Source organism: Ilyonectria robusta, assembly GCF_021365365.1.
Source record: "Ilyonectria robusta strain PMI_751 chromosome Unknown BGZ61scaffold_30, whole genome shotgun sequence".
Classification (NCBI taxonomy): domain Eukaryota; kingdom Fungi; phylum Ascomycota; class Sordariomycetes; order Hypocreales; family Nectriaceae; genus Ilyonectria; species Ilyonectria robusta.
The window spans coordinates 110,754-123,396 of NW_025764464.1; the positions used below are offsets into that span (position 1 = coordinate 110,754).

Genomic DNA, 12,643 nt, shown 5'->3' on the forward strand with positions numbered 1-12,643 from the left:
GTTTCAACCGTGGCCTGACGGGATCGAGTGCCAAGCCTCACCTTCCTTCTTGGACTACTGTTGGTGGCCGCCAAGACGCGGTTTTCCGGAGCTTGCAGCATCGCGACGGTGGTGGGCAGCGTGAGAATGGATACATTGGAATGCTTGCCAGCCAAGAGTCGTCACTATCTCGGGCCCGCAAGTCTCTCCAATCTGGCTGCAAGGATGCGATCTTGGATGGAGCTGGCTGCTCCAGTGCTCCACGAACACACGCCTGGGCCATCGAGACTGAGCTTCTGGAGACGTCTTCGAATGGCCGCTACCAGAGCCGTCGACCCACCGGTGAGTTGATCCACCGCATCTGCTGCCCTAGGCCATTCTTATTACACATAATTACTTACGGCAGATGCATGTGTCATGAGTGCAATCGTCTACGAGCTGGATTACCCCGCAGTGCGACATCCGAGGCGGACGAGGCGATTGTGATTGTCGCAGGTGGTTCCGGGCGGTATATCAATGGTATTTTGGCTTCATTCAATCGCCCGGCGCTAGGACATAGGACAGGGTTGTCGCTGCGATTCTCCCTTCTAGAAAGACGCATCCTGTGATTCTCGCGCACACCATCCCGGCCAGATCCGAGGCTCCGGCGGCCGAGTTGCTTTGCAGGTCCGCATGCGACGCCAGGGGGCGGCTTCCCTCGGCCTCCAAGCTGCTTTTGTGTGTCGACGGGCCCTTCGTCTAACTCGAAATCGCCATCGAAGGCTTCTGCGAGGCTTCTGTGCGTCGACGTGATACCGAAGCGCCGTCCAACCCCGGGGGCCGCTGCGGCGCTGCCACCGGTCTTGCCACTTGACCTCGCGCCAAGCAAATAAGCTTATGATAACAAATAAGGTTGCGAGAGGATTCGGCGTGGGATTGGCTGAGACCGCGCCACTTAATAAGGACTGTACACTAGGGTGGTCATGGATTGACATGGGTTGAGTTGGATTCCACACCAACACGCACCAAGGAAGCACCAACACTCACCAACACTCACCAACGAAGCATCCCCCGTCTGCCAAGAGGAATGCCAAGGGAACAGCGCCCCGTCGATCGATCCCGGACCTTCCTTTCCTAGCTGATACGCCGCCTGTGTCCATAGGCCCGACTTGTCTAATGAGGGTCACCTGCCAAGCGAGATAAGGAGCGATCCTATCCGCAGTGAGCCATAGGCCGGTCAGGGAGCTTGCCAAGGTGCGGGGACCCCGAGGAGGCTTGGCGAACCACGATAGTAGCGGGTCGCTGGGAAGGTCTTTGGTGAGGGATAGCAGCGGGTCTTCAGCTAGGATGATACCAGGGCGATGGCTGCGCGTCTTTACTCAGACCGGACTGACTAACCTTATCGGAGCATTGGTTGGAAACGGGGAAGAGACACGCGTTACGAGATAGAGTGATAGACGGCGCCGGGACTGTCAACATGGCGTCCGTTCTCACCCCTGACTCGTCACTCACTCGCGCGAGAAGGCTCACACAAGCAAAAACTCGCCCCAGTAAAGCCATCTTTTCAGGGATTATCTGCTCTCTCTTGTCTCTCTCTGCTCTGACCGGTCCCAGTCGTCTCCAACAGCCCGGCTCGCCCGTTGGTCGGCCGCCTGTCTCTCGCCTGATGCCGCCATGCATCACGGCCTTGGCGCATATTCGATGCCACCAACACAGGCCCAACACAGGCCCAGCATTGTAACACTCGCCCGCTCCGTATCCTGGGATCGTCCTGGATCTGCTCCTGCCTGTTTTGCCTTCGCGCGCAAACGCAGTGCGACGTGGTACTGCACTGTACGTCGTTGCATTATGCTGCTCTGTTGATAAAATCCCCAGCTCGCCCGCTCCCCATTGTCCGTCTTTCTCCCCTTCCCGAGACAGGTCTGTGACAGGTTCTGCAATTGTGACGCATTTGCAGCTTCCCGCGCTCTCTCTAGACTCAGCCGATTTTTTTGTTTAACTTCAGCCTTCTTTTGTTTAATCTCTTCTGCGCGACAACCCGCCCAACATGTCGTCCAAAGAGTTTGACGGCGACGCCGACGTCAAGGCCGTCACGCCGCCTTCGCCGAACCAGGATCCCGAGAAGTCGACCGGCCAGACTGACTTCATTCCCGAAGATCGTCGCGAGGCTGACTTTATGACCCGCAATGGGCTCAACCTGCGCTCATTCCAACGACGTAAGCTGGCCGATGCTCTTGTATTCTGTCCCCCTCATGCTCACAGTGGTGCCTAGGTGACTATGGAACTGGCGAGATTGAGCTCGATCGCTCCATGAAGAAGCGCCATCTGCACATGATTGCCATCGGTGGATCCATCGGTGCTGGTTTCTTCGTCGGTTCTGGTGGTGCCCTCACCAAGGGCGGACCTGCTTCTCTCCTCATCTGCTTCTCGATTGCTGGCATCATGATCTTCAACGTCGTCCACGCCCTCGGTGAACTCGCCGTCATGTATCCCGTCTCCGGTGGCTTCTATACCTACTCTGCTCGCTTCATCGATCCTTCTTGGGGTTTCGCCATGGGCTGGAACTACGTGAGTTTCACCCCAGTCCAATTGTGTAATCGGCCCGGTTTACTGACATGTTCCAGGTCTTCCAATGGCTCATCGTCCTACCGCTTGAATTAACCGTCGTCTCCTTCACCTGCCAGTACTGGAACCGAGACATCAACGTGGCCGTTTGGATCACCGTCTTCTGGTTTTTCATCATCTTCATCAACATTTTCGGCACCTTGGGATACGCCGAGGAGGAGTTCTTGAGTTCTTGCTTCAAGCTCGCAGCTACCGTCATCTTCATGATCGTCGCCCTGGTCTTGGTCTGTGGTGGTGGTCCCTCTGACGGCAAGTACGGCGAGTACTGGGGTGACCGACTCTGGCATGATCCTGGCGCCTTCCAGCATGGCTTCCGTGGCTTCTGCTCCGTCTTCGTCACCGCCGCCTTCTCCTACTCCGGAACTGAGCTGGTCGGTCTCGCCGCCGCCGAGTCTGCCAACCCCGCCAAGGCGCTGCCCGGTGCTATCAAGCAGGTCTTCTGGCGTATCACTCTGTAAGTCGTGTCCTGAATCTCTCATGCCACAGTACTAACTCCCACAAGCTTCTACGTCCTCGGCCTCACCTTTGTCGGTCTCTTGGTCAGCTCTACCGATGAGCGTCTCCTGGGTGCCGAGAACGCCTACCAAGAGGGAACCTCGCCCTTTGTCCTGGCCGTCAAGGATGCTGGTCTCAAGGGCTACGATTCCTTTATGAACCTTGTCATTTGCGTCTCCGTCATTTCCATTGGTGTCTCGTGTGTGTACGGTGGTTCCCGAACCCTGACCGCCCTCGCCCAGGAGGGATACGCGCCCAAGATCTTCACCTACATCGACCGATCTGGTCGTCCTTTGACCTCTGTCACCTTCCTTCTCATGTGGGGTGGCCTTGCCTACATTGTGCTGGGCTCCAAGGGTTCCCTTGTTTTCGACTGGCTTCTTGCCCTGTCTGGTCTCGCGGCTCTATTCACCTGGGGTTCTATCTGTGCCGTAAGTTGCATCAGTCCACATCTTGACTCTAATGCCGAGTTTCTAACTTATTTTCCAGGCCCACATCCGCTTCCGAAGCGCCTGGGCCCATCAAGGCCGCTCGCTCGACGATATCCCCTTCAAGGCTGTTGGTGGTGTCTTTGGCTCATGGATGGGACTTGGTCTCTGCCTTATGATCCTGGCAGCCCAGCTCTTTGTCGCCATCTGCCCCTACGACACTGACGGCTATGGAGATGCCTCCAACTTCTTCATGCAGTGCCTTGCCTTGCCCGTCGTTCTTGTCTTTTGGGTTGTTGGCTACATCTGGAAGCGTACTGGCTGGCTCACCCTCGACCAGATCGACCTCGATGCTGGTCTCCGAGCTCACGACTGGGACGAAATCAATGCCTACCGTGCCAAGGTCGCTTCTTGGCCCAAGTGGCGCCAGTACCTTAACAACTTTTTCTAAGCTTGTAACATGCTGTCAACCGTCTCGCGAATTCGGGTTAGAATTGGCCAGAAATTTCGTATGTAGCACTTGAAATTCTCAGATACCGACTAGAGATAGTTAGCGAGGTTGCTATTTAATCACTCTACAACCTATCGGCATTTTGCCCAGGTTACAATATGCAGTCTTCCCTCGCAGTGAACTAGCGCCGTGACAGGCATGACCTTAAATCCATGCTTAATTTCTCGGCTCTTTCGTATACGGCAGCAGGGTGTGAGATAACTAGCTGTCTGGGATGTAACTTGGTAAGATATGACAAAGTGGGATGTCCGAGGTGATGCTCCGCTTTGGTCGTATAGCTTCATCAACTCGGTGGGATGTGGGATTTGCCGAGCGGGATGGCGATGTACCAGGTGACTAAGCCCTCTGGTTGCTCATTCTTGCCACCCTCTTCACCATCATGGAAGATCAAGAGCACATATAATCAAGTCTTCTTTCCAGATATTGGTCCTTCTTCAAATTATTCTCTTGACTTTTTAAACTACACACTTGAAAATGTTGGACAACACGTTGGAATATCTCTTCAAGGAGGCGCACTCACACCACAACCGATCATGGCGTCAGCAAATCCGGCACTATGAAGAGCACATGGATCATTTCGAGACATCATCGAAACTCAGAATTCTTCAAGAGATCCTTTGCGTGCGTCCACCAGTACCGCCCTTGCCAGAGGATATCCTGCAGCAACTTGACGCCATCTTTGCTCTCCGAAAATCCCACCAGTTGTTGACAAAGGCTGGGTCCTTGACGCCACTGGCCATATCTTCAGATCAGAACGCTACTCCAAATGTCAGAATCAGCCTCTGGAAAGGAGACATCACCACCCTAGCTGATGTCACTGCCATCACCAATGCTGCCAACGGCCAGATGTTGGGGTGCTTTCAACCCACTCATCGCTGCATCGACAACATTATCCACACATGGGCAGGGCCTCGGCTACGAGTAGAGTGCTTCGAGCTAATGCAAGCTAGAGACACTGATCTAAGCCCCGGAGAGTCGCTTGTTTCTCATGGCTACGGCTTGCCAAGCCCTTTCGTCATACACACTGTCGGCCCGCAATTGGTCAAAGGCGCCTCCCCGACAGATGAGGAAGTGCGGCAACTTTCTGGGTGCTACGAGTCGATACTTGATGCTCTAGAAGGGCTGCCTGCTGGTGAAGATGGGAGGAAATCAGTTGCCCTCTGCTGTATTTCCACGGGTCTTTTTGCCTTTCCAGCCCAGCAAGCGGCTGAAATCGCGGTCGAGACCGTCTTCTCGTGGCTTCAGCAACATCCTAAAACGACAGTCACAGATGTCATTTACAACACGTTTACAGATTCCGATACGGAGATTTATAGCAACATCCTTGGGTCGTTGCCAGAGGGATGGATTCCGTATCCGGACAACCAAATAACTCCTTTGATCCAGGCGGACTCTCTAAGCAAAGCACGCCAGTGGCTTGACTCTGCAGACGCTGTTCTTGTCTGTGCTGGCGCTGGGTTATCCGCAAGTGAAGGCTTAGACTACACATCGACGGCGCTTTTCAAGAAGCATTTCCCGGGCTTCCTCCAGTACGGCTTGCGGACATTATACAGTGTTTTCGGATTCGAGGGTTGGCCCTCAGAGCAGGATCGATGGGGCTACTTCTTTACGCACTTGAACATGGTCAAGACGTGGCCAAAGTCATCAACCTACCAAACGCTACTCTCTAGGCTTGCTAAGTTTGGGCCGGATGCTCATGTGCGTACTTCAAACGCCGACGGGCTGTTTGTAGCGAACGGTTGGCCTGCGGAGCAGTTGTCGACTCCTCAGGGATCATACTCTGTTTTCCAATGTCTGAAGAACTGCAGACCTGACGCCGTTGTTGAATCATGGCCATTAGTTTCCGATGCCCAATCTTCGCTAGACCCAACTACGCAGAAGCTTTCCGACCCCGAAAAGATTCCGTGGTGCCGGTTTTGCGGAAGTAAGATGAGCATCTGCGTACGGGCCGGGTCATGGTTTAACTCAGAGCCTTTCCGCGAAGCCGAAAAGAGGTGGGTTGAATGGAGAAGACGAGTCCGACGCGAGGGAAAGAGGGTTGTCATTTTGGAGCTCGGTGTGGGCATGAATACTCCAGGCGTGCTCAGGTGGCCGAACGAAGATCTCGTCTCGGAAGGGAATGGAAATATCAGGCTGGTCCGCGCTGGCCTGGGGCAAGAGGTGGCTGTGCCGTTCGATTTGGAGGAGGATGGGCTGGCGACTAGCATTGAAGGGGATTTGAAAAAGATTGTTCACGAACTTTTGGGCTAGATGTAATCATTAAACGGTAGAGCCTTGACATTATGATCATGGACATGATATTATTAGAGTTAAACTACTAAAGAATGTTTCGTACCATGCTGTTGAACGAATCTTGGCATCCTTCCGGCGACATAATTGATAGTAGACGGACACTGAAGCTTCGACTGTGAGATGTTGATATTTGCTACTTTGGAGCCTAACCGTGCAACATGGCCTTCGTGGCGTCGTTTCAGCAAAATTCAAGTCGCCTTGACTAATTTCCGATTCTTGTTCAGCCGGACCCAGCTCACCTTGGCATCTGCCGTCAATTGTCGGAAAGCCAACACATTCCGCTTCAGCTTTCTGCCAAGAAGGAGGCTATGGCTAAGATGGCGCCCAACCAGAGCGAGCCAGCGCCGGCAGTTGATTGCGGCGGCGCCACGCCATTTCACCACTAGCCAATCCTTTGTAGGGCTGGACAGTTTGCCAAGAACGGCTTCGCGCTATGGCGTTGGCGTGTGTAACGGGGACGAAGTTGATTGATGCCTGGTGACAAGCCATGGTCATGCGAAGCCCCTGAGGTTAACGGCCTTATGCTTAATTCTAAAGTGGGATGCTTGGGCGCCTTGGCGAGGAATAGGCAGAATGATATTATAAGTATACTACGGACTGAACGTTTTTGTCGTGTCGCTCTCCGTCCTGCCCCTTCTTTCACCGCGAATCTGCGACATCACTGGGAATCCTTCCTCGTTCCACTACTTGGTACACTCTTTTGTGAAGCCTTCAAGGCCTCTAGTTTTTACCTTTCATCATGATTTACCACAAAAATTCCATCGTATTCTCCCTCGCGGCCTGGGCGGTCCACGTCCTCTCTGCCCCAGCGCCCGAGCCCGCGAACCCTGTTCTCCCCGGCTTCGAGTTCGATCCCGGAAACTGGTGGGCAAAACAGGCCTTCAGCTGTCCCCTCTGGAAGGGCCCTCTACCCGACAGCGCCCAGGACCTTGCTGGAAGTTCTTGCAGCAATATCTGGACCAAGACATTCACGCAGGGCTCCATCACGGCGCGCCTCTACCAGGTCCCTGGCCAGTGGCAGAAGAGCCCACGCTACAGCGAGATCGTCAACGGCGCTGGAGACGCCATCAAGAAAGGTCTTTCCACCTTTGGTACCCTAGCTGTCCGCTGACCATCAATATCGGTTTCGTTTCCGGCGTGCTTGGCGACATTGTGCAGGTCGACGACGACAACTCCGGCACTAAAAGCCCATGCTACATCATCCTCGACTTCCGACCTAGCCACCAAAACTACCCCCTCGTGGCCATCCAAAAGGACGTCATCAAGGGTATGTACCAGTGTGTCGAGCAGTTCCACCGTCCCAACGTCGTCGCATGGACCGACGGCAACAAGTGGTGGCGACGCGCCGTGGCCCGCTACTTCGATGGGCTTTCCTACCCAGCGTCAACCGGAATCATGACTCGCGGCCTCTACCCCGAGGAGTACCAGCATGGCGTCCCCCTGTACCAGAACAGGGATGCCGCTGCCCTCTTCTTCCACTTCGCCGACGGTCTCGCTGGCTGGAGCCCTACGGACGTGCATAACTGGATGAAGACGCATCCCAACAAGGCAGACTATGATCAGGAACGAAAATCGCTATCCACAGACGCGAAGATCACATCAAGTCTCTTCCATCGCTTCATCCTAGCCTGCAAGGACAAGACCATCAAGTACCCCAACGGCCAGAAGATCGCCTCCACACTTGGGGGTCCCCCCGAGCGAGCCCACTCCGTTGTCAACATCGGCAAGGTTGGCGGTGACTACTCCAAGACTGTGGCCGTTAGCGCTTGGAAGGGATCCACACAGGTGTTTCCCATCAAGGCCGGGCAGAAGATGCGTTTGACGATGGAGGTCAAGCCCGGTATTGAGTGGAGTATCCGCAAGGTCGGCACGACGGCGTGGGCGAGTGGAGATCGAGGACGGTCGGTTACAGTTGCAGCTCCCGCAAACGCCGACACCAAGTATGAGATTGCAGTGAGTTCGACAAGAGATGATGCTGGGTCGGGATTGAGCAAGGTGAAGATGACAAGGACTGCGTGAAGTGAGGGTGTGAGAGTGATGAAAGAGGTGGTCGATGTTTTTGCAACGGGGTTTTACAATTTGCTATCATCTAGTCAGAGACTTCAATTTTATTTCGTTCAGTATCGGTGTATCTCTCAAAATATGCGTGATACTCTGGACTGGCGATCCTCTCCAAGATATACAACGTAATATTGATCATTGTGATGGTGCTGAAAGGCCGCTGGTGTTCTAATGACCGCGGGGCTAGCCTGGCATATTGGCTACGACTTAGAGCGACTGCACCGTCCAAGCCTTTGGGTGGGCATGCTTTTTTCCTTTTTCAATTTTGGTCTTCCCAATTGCGCTGTTGTGCCTTGTGAATTTATGCCAGCTGTCGCACCAGCTATACCACCTTGTTCATATTCTTTCCCTCTTGGTTGCATTGAGAAGCATTGATTGGGATGCTTCGACTATCCAGTCTGCCTGTCCTCTCAGCTGGTCTCATCAAGATCCCCCTTTAGTTGGATCCCTGTTGTGATTCCAGACTCTGCCCCAACAGATTATCCACAAGTCCCCACATTCCACCCAAATACGCTCTGTCACTACGGTATATTGAAATAAGGGCTAGTACAAGGTGATTCCTATTGTATATATAAGCAATAATGAATGCGATTTTCTTACCGGTCTCGGATCACTAGGGTCTGCACGCACGCCTAAACAAATTCATCTACCAAACTAGTCGCGTTTGCCATCTAGGGAAACTCCATTTGTGCTTAATCCGATTGCACATCACACAGGGTCGTAGAACATCGTGGCGTATGCAGCATATTGTCATCTAGATTCCATGTCACTCCACTATACATTGCTAAGAGATCTCGTAGCACATGATGCACCTACACCTCGCAACCTGAAGTTGAGGCTTGGGCACCGTCCTTTCACCCTAGTAAGACACCTCCCTGAAAACTAGGGAGAGTCTCAACTGAAACTGTGGCCAGAAACACGGCCCAAACTTTCCCTACCGACTATCAAGTGGCGGTGTATCACTGGCGTTGCGGAGATCCTAGCAAAAACATAGCATTCGCCTCGGCGACAACATAGTAAGCATGCCGAGGGGCAGCACGGCGGTATCGTTCAATACGGCCTATTAAAGGAAGCAAATGGTGACTTCGAAGGTTTCGTTATGCGCTGCGGCTTAATTGCTTCTGGATGTAGACTTTTCGAGAGTGCTGCGAGGAGAGATCAAATTATTCGTCACGTTGACGACACCCTTTGCTTTGACATGGTAGCAGGCGTCCTACGACAGAGTTCGCATGTAGGCATTGTGATTTTTGGAATGTCCGACTATGCCGAGTCTCACAAGGCCGATCACTTGCATCATTATGCCGCTGCCGCTGCTTGCGCTAGTAGCTACCTTGCCTCCGCTGTCTCAGTACTTTCCACAAACGCAGTGATGGAAGGCAATGATGGACTCGCCTCGAGGCAAGGCTTTCCGATATGGGTTGACCGCCCAAAGAACGTCAATCGAACCGCCGTTCGATCCAGTCGTAACCGAGATATTCGCGTTCTGGACCGCCTAGCTTCTAGTGAGGAGTCAATTCGCAAGCGTACGCGACGGGCCGCACCGAGCTAGTAGACGCATCAAGGAATAGTTTCCTGTACCGATGATTCGGTGGCTGGCATGCGTGCTCTGATCCAGGCGCAGGCCTCGACTCGTCGATCAATTTCGGGCATGCAGGGCAAGTGGGTTTCGGAGTATTGGAAATGGAGGGGTAGGACAGCACACTCCTATGACATAAATGCAGGGAGAACTGCAGGTGACAGCTAGAGTCGCTGGACATCCAATGACGGTGGCTCCTTACACCGCTTCCTGTGGTCGGTGAGAACTAGTGGACGATCACTGCATGAGAATACCAAGAGAGTTTAGCAATGTTGTGAGTCGAGGACGGGACGGAATACGGACATAGGATGCAGGCTGGGATAGAGAGTTAATTGGATGGCTTGCCGGGAACTTGTTCAGCTTGGCGTTCAGCCACATGCCATCATGGCCTATGAGCAGAAATGCCAGTATATAAGACACGTCAAAGTGTCTCTAGTTATAAATCCCTCACACGGGAAGTGATAGACATGGCTGAACTCTCTCGCCATTTGCCACCTAGTCTATGCCGTTGCTGAGCTGTTACGGCATGCAAGGGAATAGATGCGGGGACAGCCCGTTCTGAGACCTAGGCAGTTGTCGCTCCTCCTATAAAAAACTTGCTTCAACTGAGACACGGGATACGGGAACGGATGCCGCGGCCCGGGAGCGTTCTAGGCCTGTCCGAGACCCCAGAAACCGCGTCTATTCGTGCATAATAGTCCTCGTTGTGCCACATCGAGGTGATAGTGGCTGGCTGGATAATCCACAGCGGGAAGTCTTCAGACACCCTAGGTACGTCAGCTGGACTATCCGGAAGTATCGCGAAAAGAGACAACAATTTGATTGCCTTGAGGGGATGCGAAGCGGTATGGAAGAAAAATTGTAGGAGCCCAGTAACTATATAATACCTTCCCACGTCACCTTGTTTGAGTCTTGGACCATATCGAACAACTCATCTGCCAACTCAACCAACATCAACATGGAGCACCTTCTCACCATCGACCTTGACGTGGTCACCCACCTCAGCAAGCTCGACGCCTACGACTACATCATCGTAGGAAGCGGCTTTGGCGGTGGCCCTCTCGCTGAGATCCTCGCGCGCCGCAAGAAGAAGGTCCTGCTCATTGAGCGCGGAGGAGTCATCTTCTCCACCCACGTCCTCAACACCTCGCGTCCCTACTTCAACCGCGGCGCGAGCAACTCGCCCGAGGGCAATGAGAGCGTGTATGATGCTGTCAAGGCCAAGGTGCAGTGCACCGAGGGGTCTGAGGCCTACGTCGGCGGCCCTGTTTACTGCGTTGGCGGTCGCACTAACCTCTGGGGCATCTGGACCCCGGAGGTCAGCGAGGGAACTCTCAAGGACTACTTCCCAGCTGACATCTGCTCGTTCCTCAAAGGCGGAGGCTATGATACGACGTTCAACTTCATCACCGACAACTCGCAGAAGGATGCCAAGTACCCCAAGGACAGTGGTCAGATTTCGATTGCCGAGATCGACGAAGTCAAAGTCATGCTGGAGACTGCTTTGCCAGACACCGAGTTCGATCTGATGCCCGTCGCCGCCCAGTTCAACGCCCCAGCGCCCTACAAGTTCCCGCAGTGCGCATACAGCACCACTCTCGCCTTGATGAACCGCATCTATTCCAACGACCGATACTTGACCGTCCTCTTAAACACCGAGGTCGTCGCTTTGGACCAGAGCGAAACCACTACCTTGTAAGTAGCTGGGCGTTTCTCACCTGCCTTTCTCACGCCTCAATACAGATCTGCTGACATCGATGGCACCGAACCTAGCCGCAGGAGCATCAACAGTCTCAAGGTTCGGAACACGAAGGACAAGATCATCAAAGACCTCGATGTCTGCAAGGCCAAGGTGATCCTCTCTGCCGGTGCTATTGGCACAGCTACCATTGCCCTCAACAGTGGCCTGCAGCTTCTCAACCCTCTTGTCGGCAAGGGCCTGATTGACCACGACATCTTTTATGTCAGGTTCGGAAAGGAGCGAGATCCTGGCATTACTTCGAAGCCGCTGAACCTGAAGTCGCTCGTCAATATTGCAGGCCAGGTTGGCCTCCTCACTGTGACCGTCAACGCCAACTTCTTCCTCGCTGGAAGTTCTGCATCGCTCCCGACCACCCAGTACTACAACAGGGATGGCAAGCTCATCAACCCCAAGGAAGGCTTTGAGAACCAGGGAGACTACGACACCATCTGCGTTTTGTTTGAGTTCATCGGCGTTCTGGACGATCGGAATGAAGTGCTGAACCTCCCGAGCGTGGATCCTGTCATTGACATCCAGCGACCCCCTGTCAAGCAAGTGGTGCTTGCGGGTATGGAGGACATCATCCGCAAGATCAGAAACATGTTCATCTTCTCTGATCCCGACTGCGACAGCGACCACGCGGCGCCGCGTCCGCAGCACATGGGCTTTGGAGTCTTCTCCCACGAGTGCGGCACCATGCGGATGGATGGGCCCAAGGGAGAAGGTGTGGTCGACTCCAACCTCAAGGTGAAGGGCTTTGAGAACTTGTGGGTTTGTGACTTGTCTGTCTTTCCGTGCAGTCCAGAGGCGAACCCGTCGCTTACGCTCGCGGCGCTGTCGCTGAGGCTGGCCGACGAGCTGTCAACGGACCCAGTCAACCCGGAAGAGTAGTGTTGCGTTGAAGCTTTTCTACGCATCATACTGCATCTGTCTCAAATTTTACTGAGATACTGAGA

The 12,643-nt window shown here is 53.8% G+C and overlaps 5 protein-coding genes across 5 annotated transcripts; 4 read left to right on the plus strand and 1 right to left on the minus strand.

The window, feature by feature from the left end:
• Window positions 1-356: 356 nt before the first annotated feature.
• On the minus strand, window positions 357-1,638 carry BGZ61DRAFT_561322 (uncharacterized protein; the record flags this gene model as incomplete). Its single annotated transcript, XM_046255809.1, has 4 exons — window positions 357-852; window positions 1,016-1,323; window positions 1,357-1,427; window positions 1,471-1,638. 4 exons carry the CDS (start codon window positions 1,636-1,638, stop codon window positions 395-397), a joined length of 1,005 nt encoding a protein of 334 aa, XP_046097246.1. The 3' UTR covers window positions 357-394.
• Window positions 1,639-1,884: 246 nt separating this feature from the next.
• BGZ61DRAFT_401390 (amino acid permease/ SLC12A domain-containing protein) lies at window positions 1,885-4,080 on the plus strand. Its single transcript, XM_046243053.1, has 5 exons — window positions 1,885-2,174; window positions 2,231-2,526; window positions 2,583-3,037; window positions 3,086-3,509; window positions 3,568-4,080. The coding sequence occupies exons 1-5, from the start codon at window positions 2,006-2,008 to the stop codon at window positions 3,955-3,957; spliced, it is 1,734 nt and encodes a 577-aa protein (XP_046097247.1). The 5' UTR covers window positions 1,885-2,005; the 3' UTR covers window positions 3,958-4,080.
• Window positions 4,081-4,491: 411 nt separating this feature from the next.
• BGZ61DRAFT_484417 (uncharacterized protein) lies at window positions 4,492-6,267 on the plus strand (the record flags this gene model as incomplete). The annotated part of the gene is made up of 1 exon (XM_046249609.1): window positions 4,492-6,267. The coding sequence occupies one exon, from the start codon at window positions 4,492-4,494 to the stop codon at window positions 6,265-6,267; it is 1,776 nt and encodes a 591-aa protein (XP_046097248.1).
• Window positions 6,268-7,048: 781 nt separating this feature from the next.
• On the plus strand, window positions 7,049-8,328 carry BGZ61DRAFT_484418 (uncharacterized protein; the record flags this gene model as incomplete). The annotated part of the gene is made up of 2 exons (XM_046249610.1): window positions 7,049-7,411; window positions 7,468-8,328. 2 exons carry the CDS (start codon window positions 7,049-7,051, stop codon window positions 8,326-8,328), a joined length of 1,224 nt encoding a protein of 407 aa, XP_046097249.1.
• A 2,576-nt stretch (window positions 8,329-10,904) lies between these two features.
• On the plus strand, window positions 10,905-12,578 carry BGZ61DRAFT_484419 (uncharacterized protein; the record flags this gene model as incomplete). The annotated part of the gene is made up of 2 exons (XM_046249611.1): window positions 10,905-11,641; window positions 11,690-12,578. The coding sequence occupies 2 exons, from the start codon at window positions 10,905-10,907 to the stop codon at window positions 12,576-12,578; spliced, it is 1,626 nt and encodes a 541-aa protein (XP_046097250.1).
• Window positions 12,579-12,643: the final 65 nt, after the last annotated feature.

Bases quoted from the DNA above. Each gene is read 5' to 3' on its own strand.
- BGZ61DRAFT_401390 (XM_046243053.1), top strand. From the start codon at position 2,006: ATGTCGTCCAAAGAGTTTGACGGCGACGCCGACGTCAAGGCCGTCACG. The intron at 2,175-2,230 runs GTAAGCTGGCCG...AGTGGTGCCTAG, and splicing joins CCTGCGCTCATTCCAACGAC to GTGACTATGGAACTGGCGAG. The intron at 2,527-2,582 runs GTGAGTTTCACC...GACATGTTCCAG, and splicing joins TCGCCATGGGCTGGAACTAC to GTCTTCCAATGGCTCATCGT.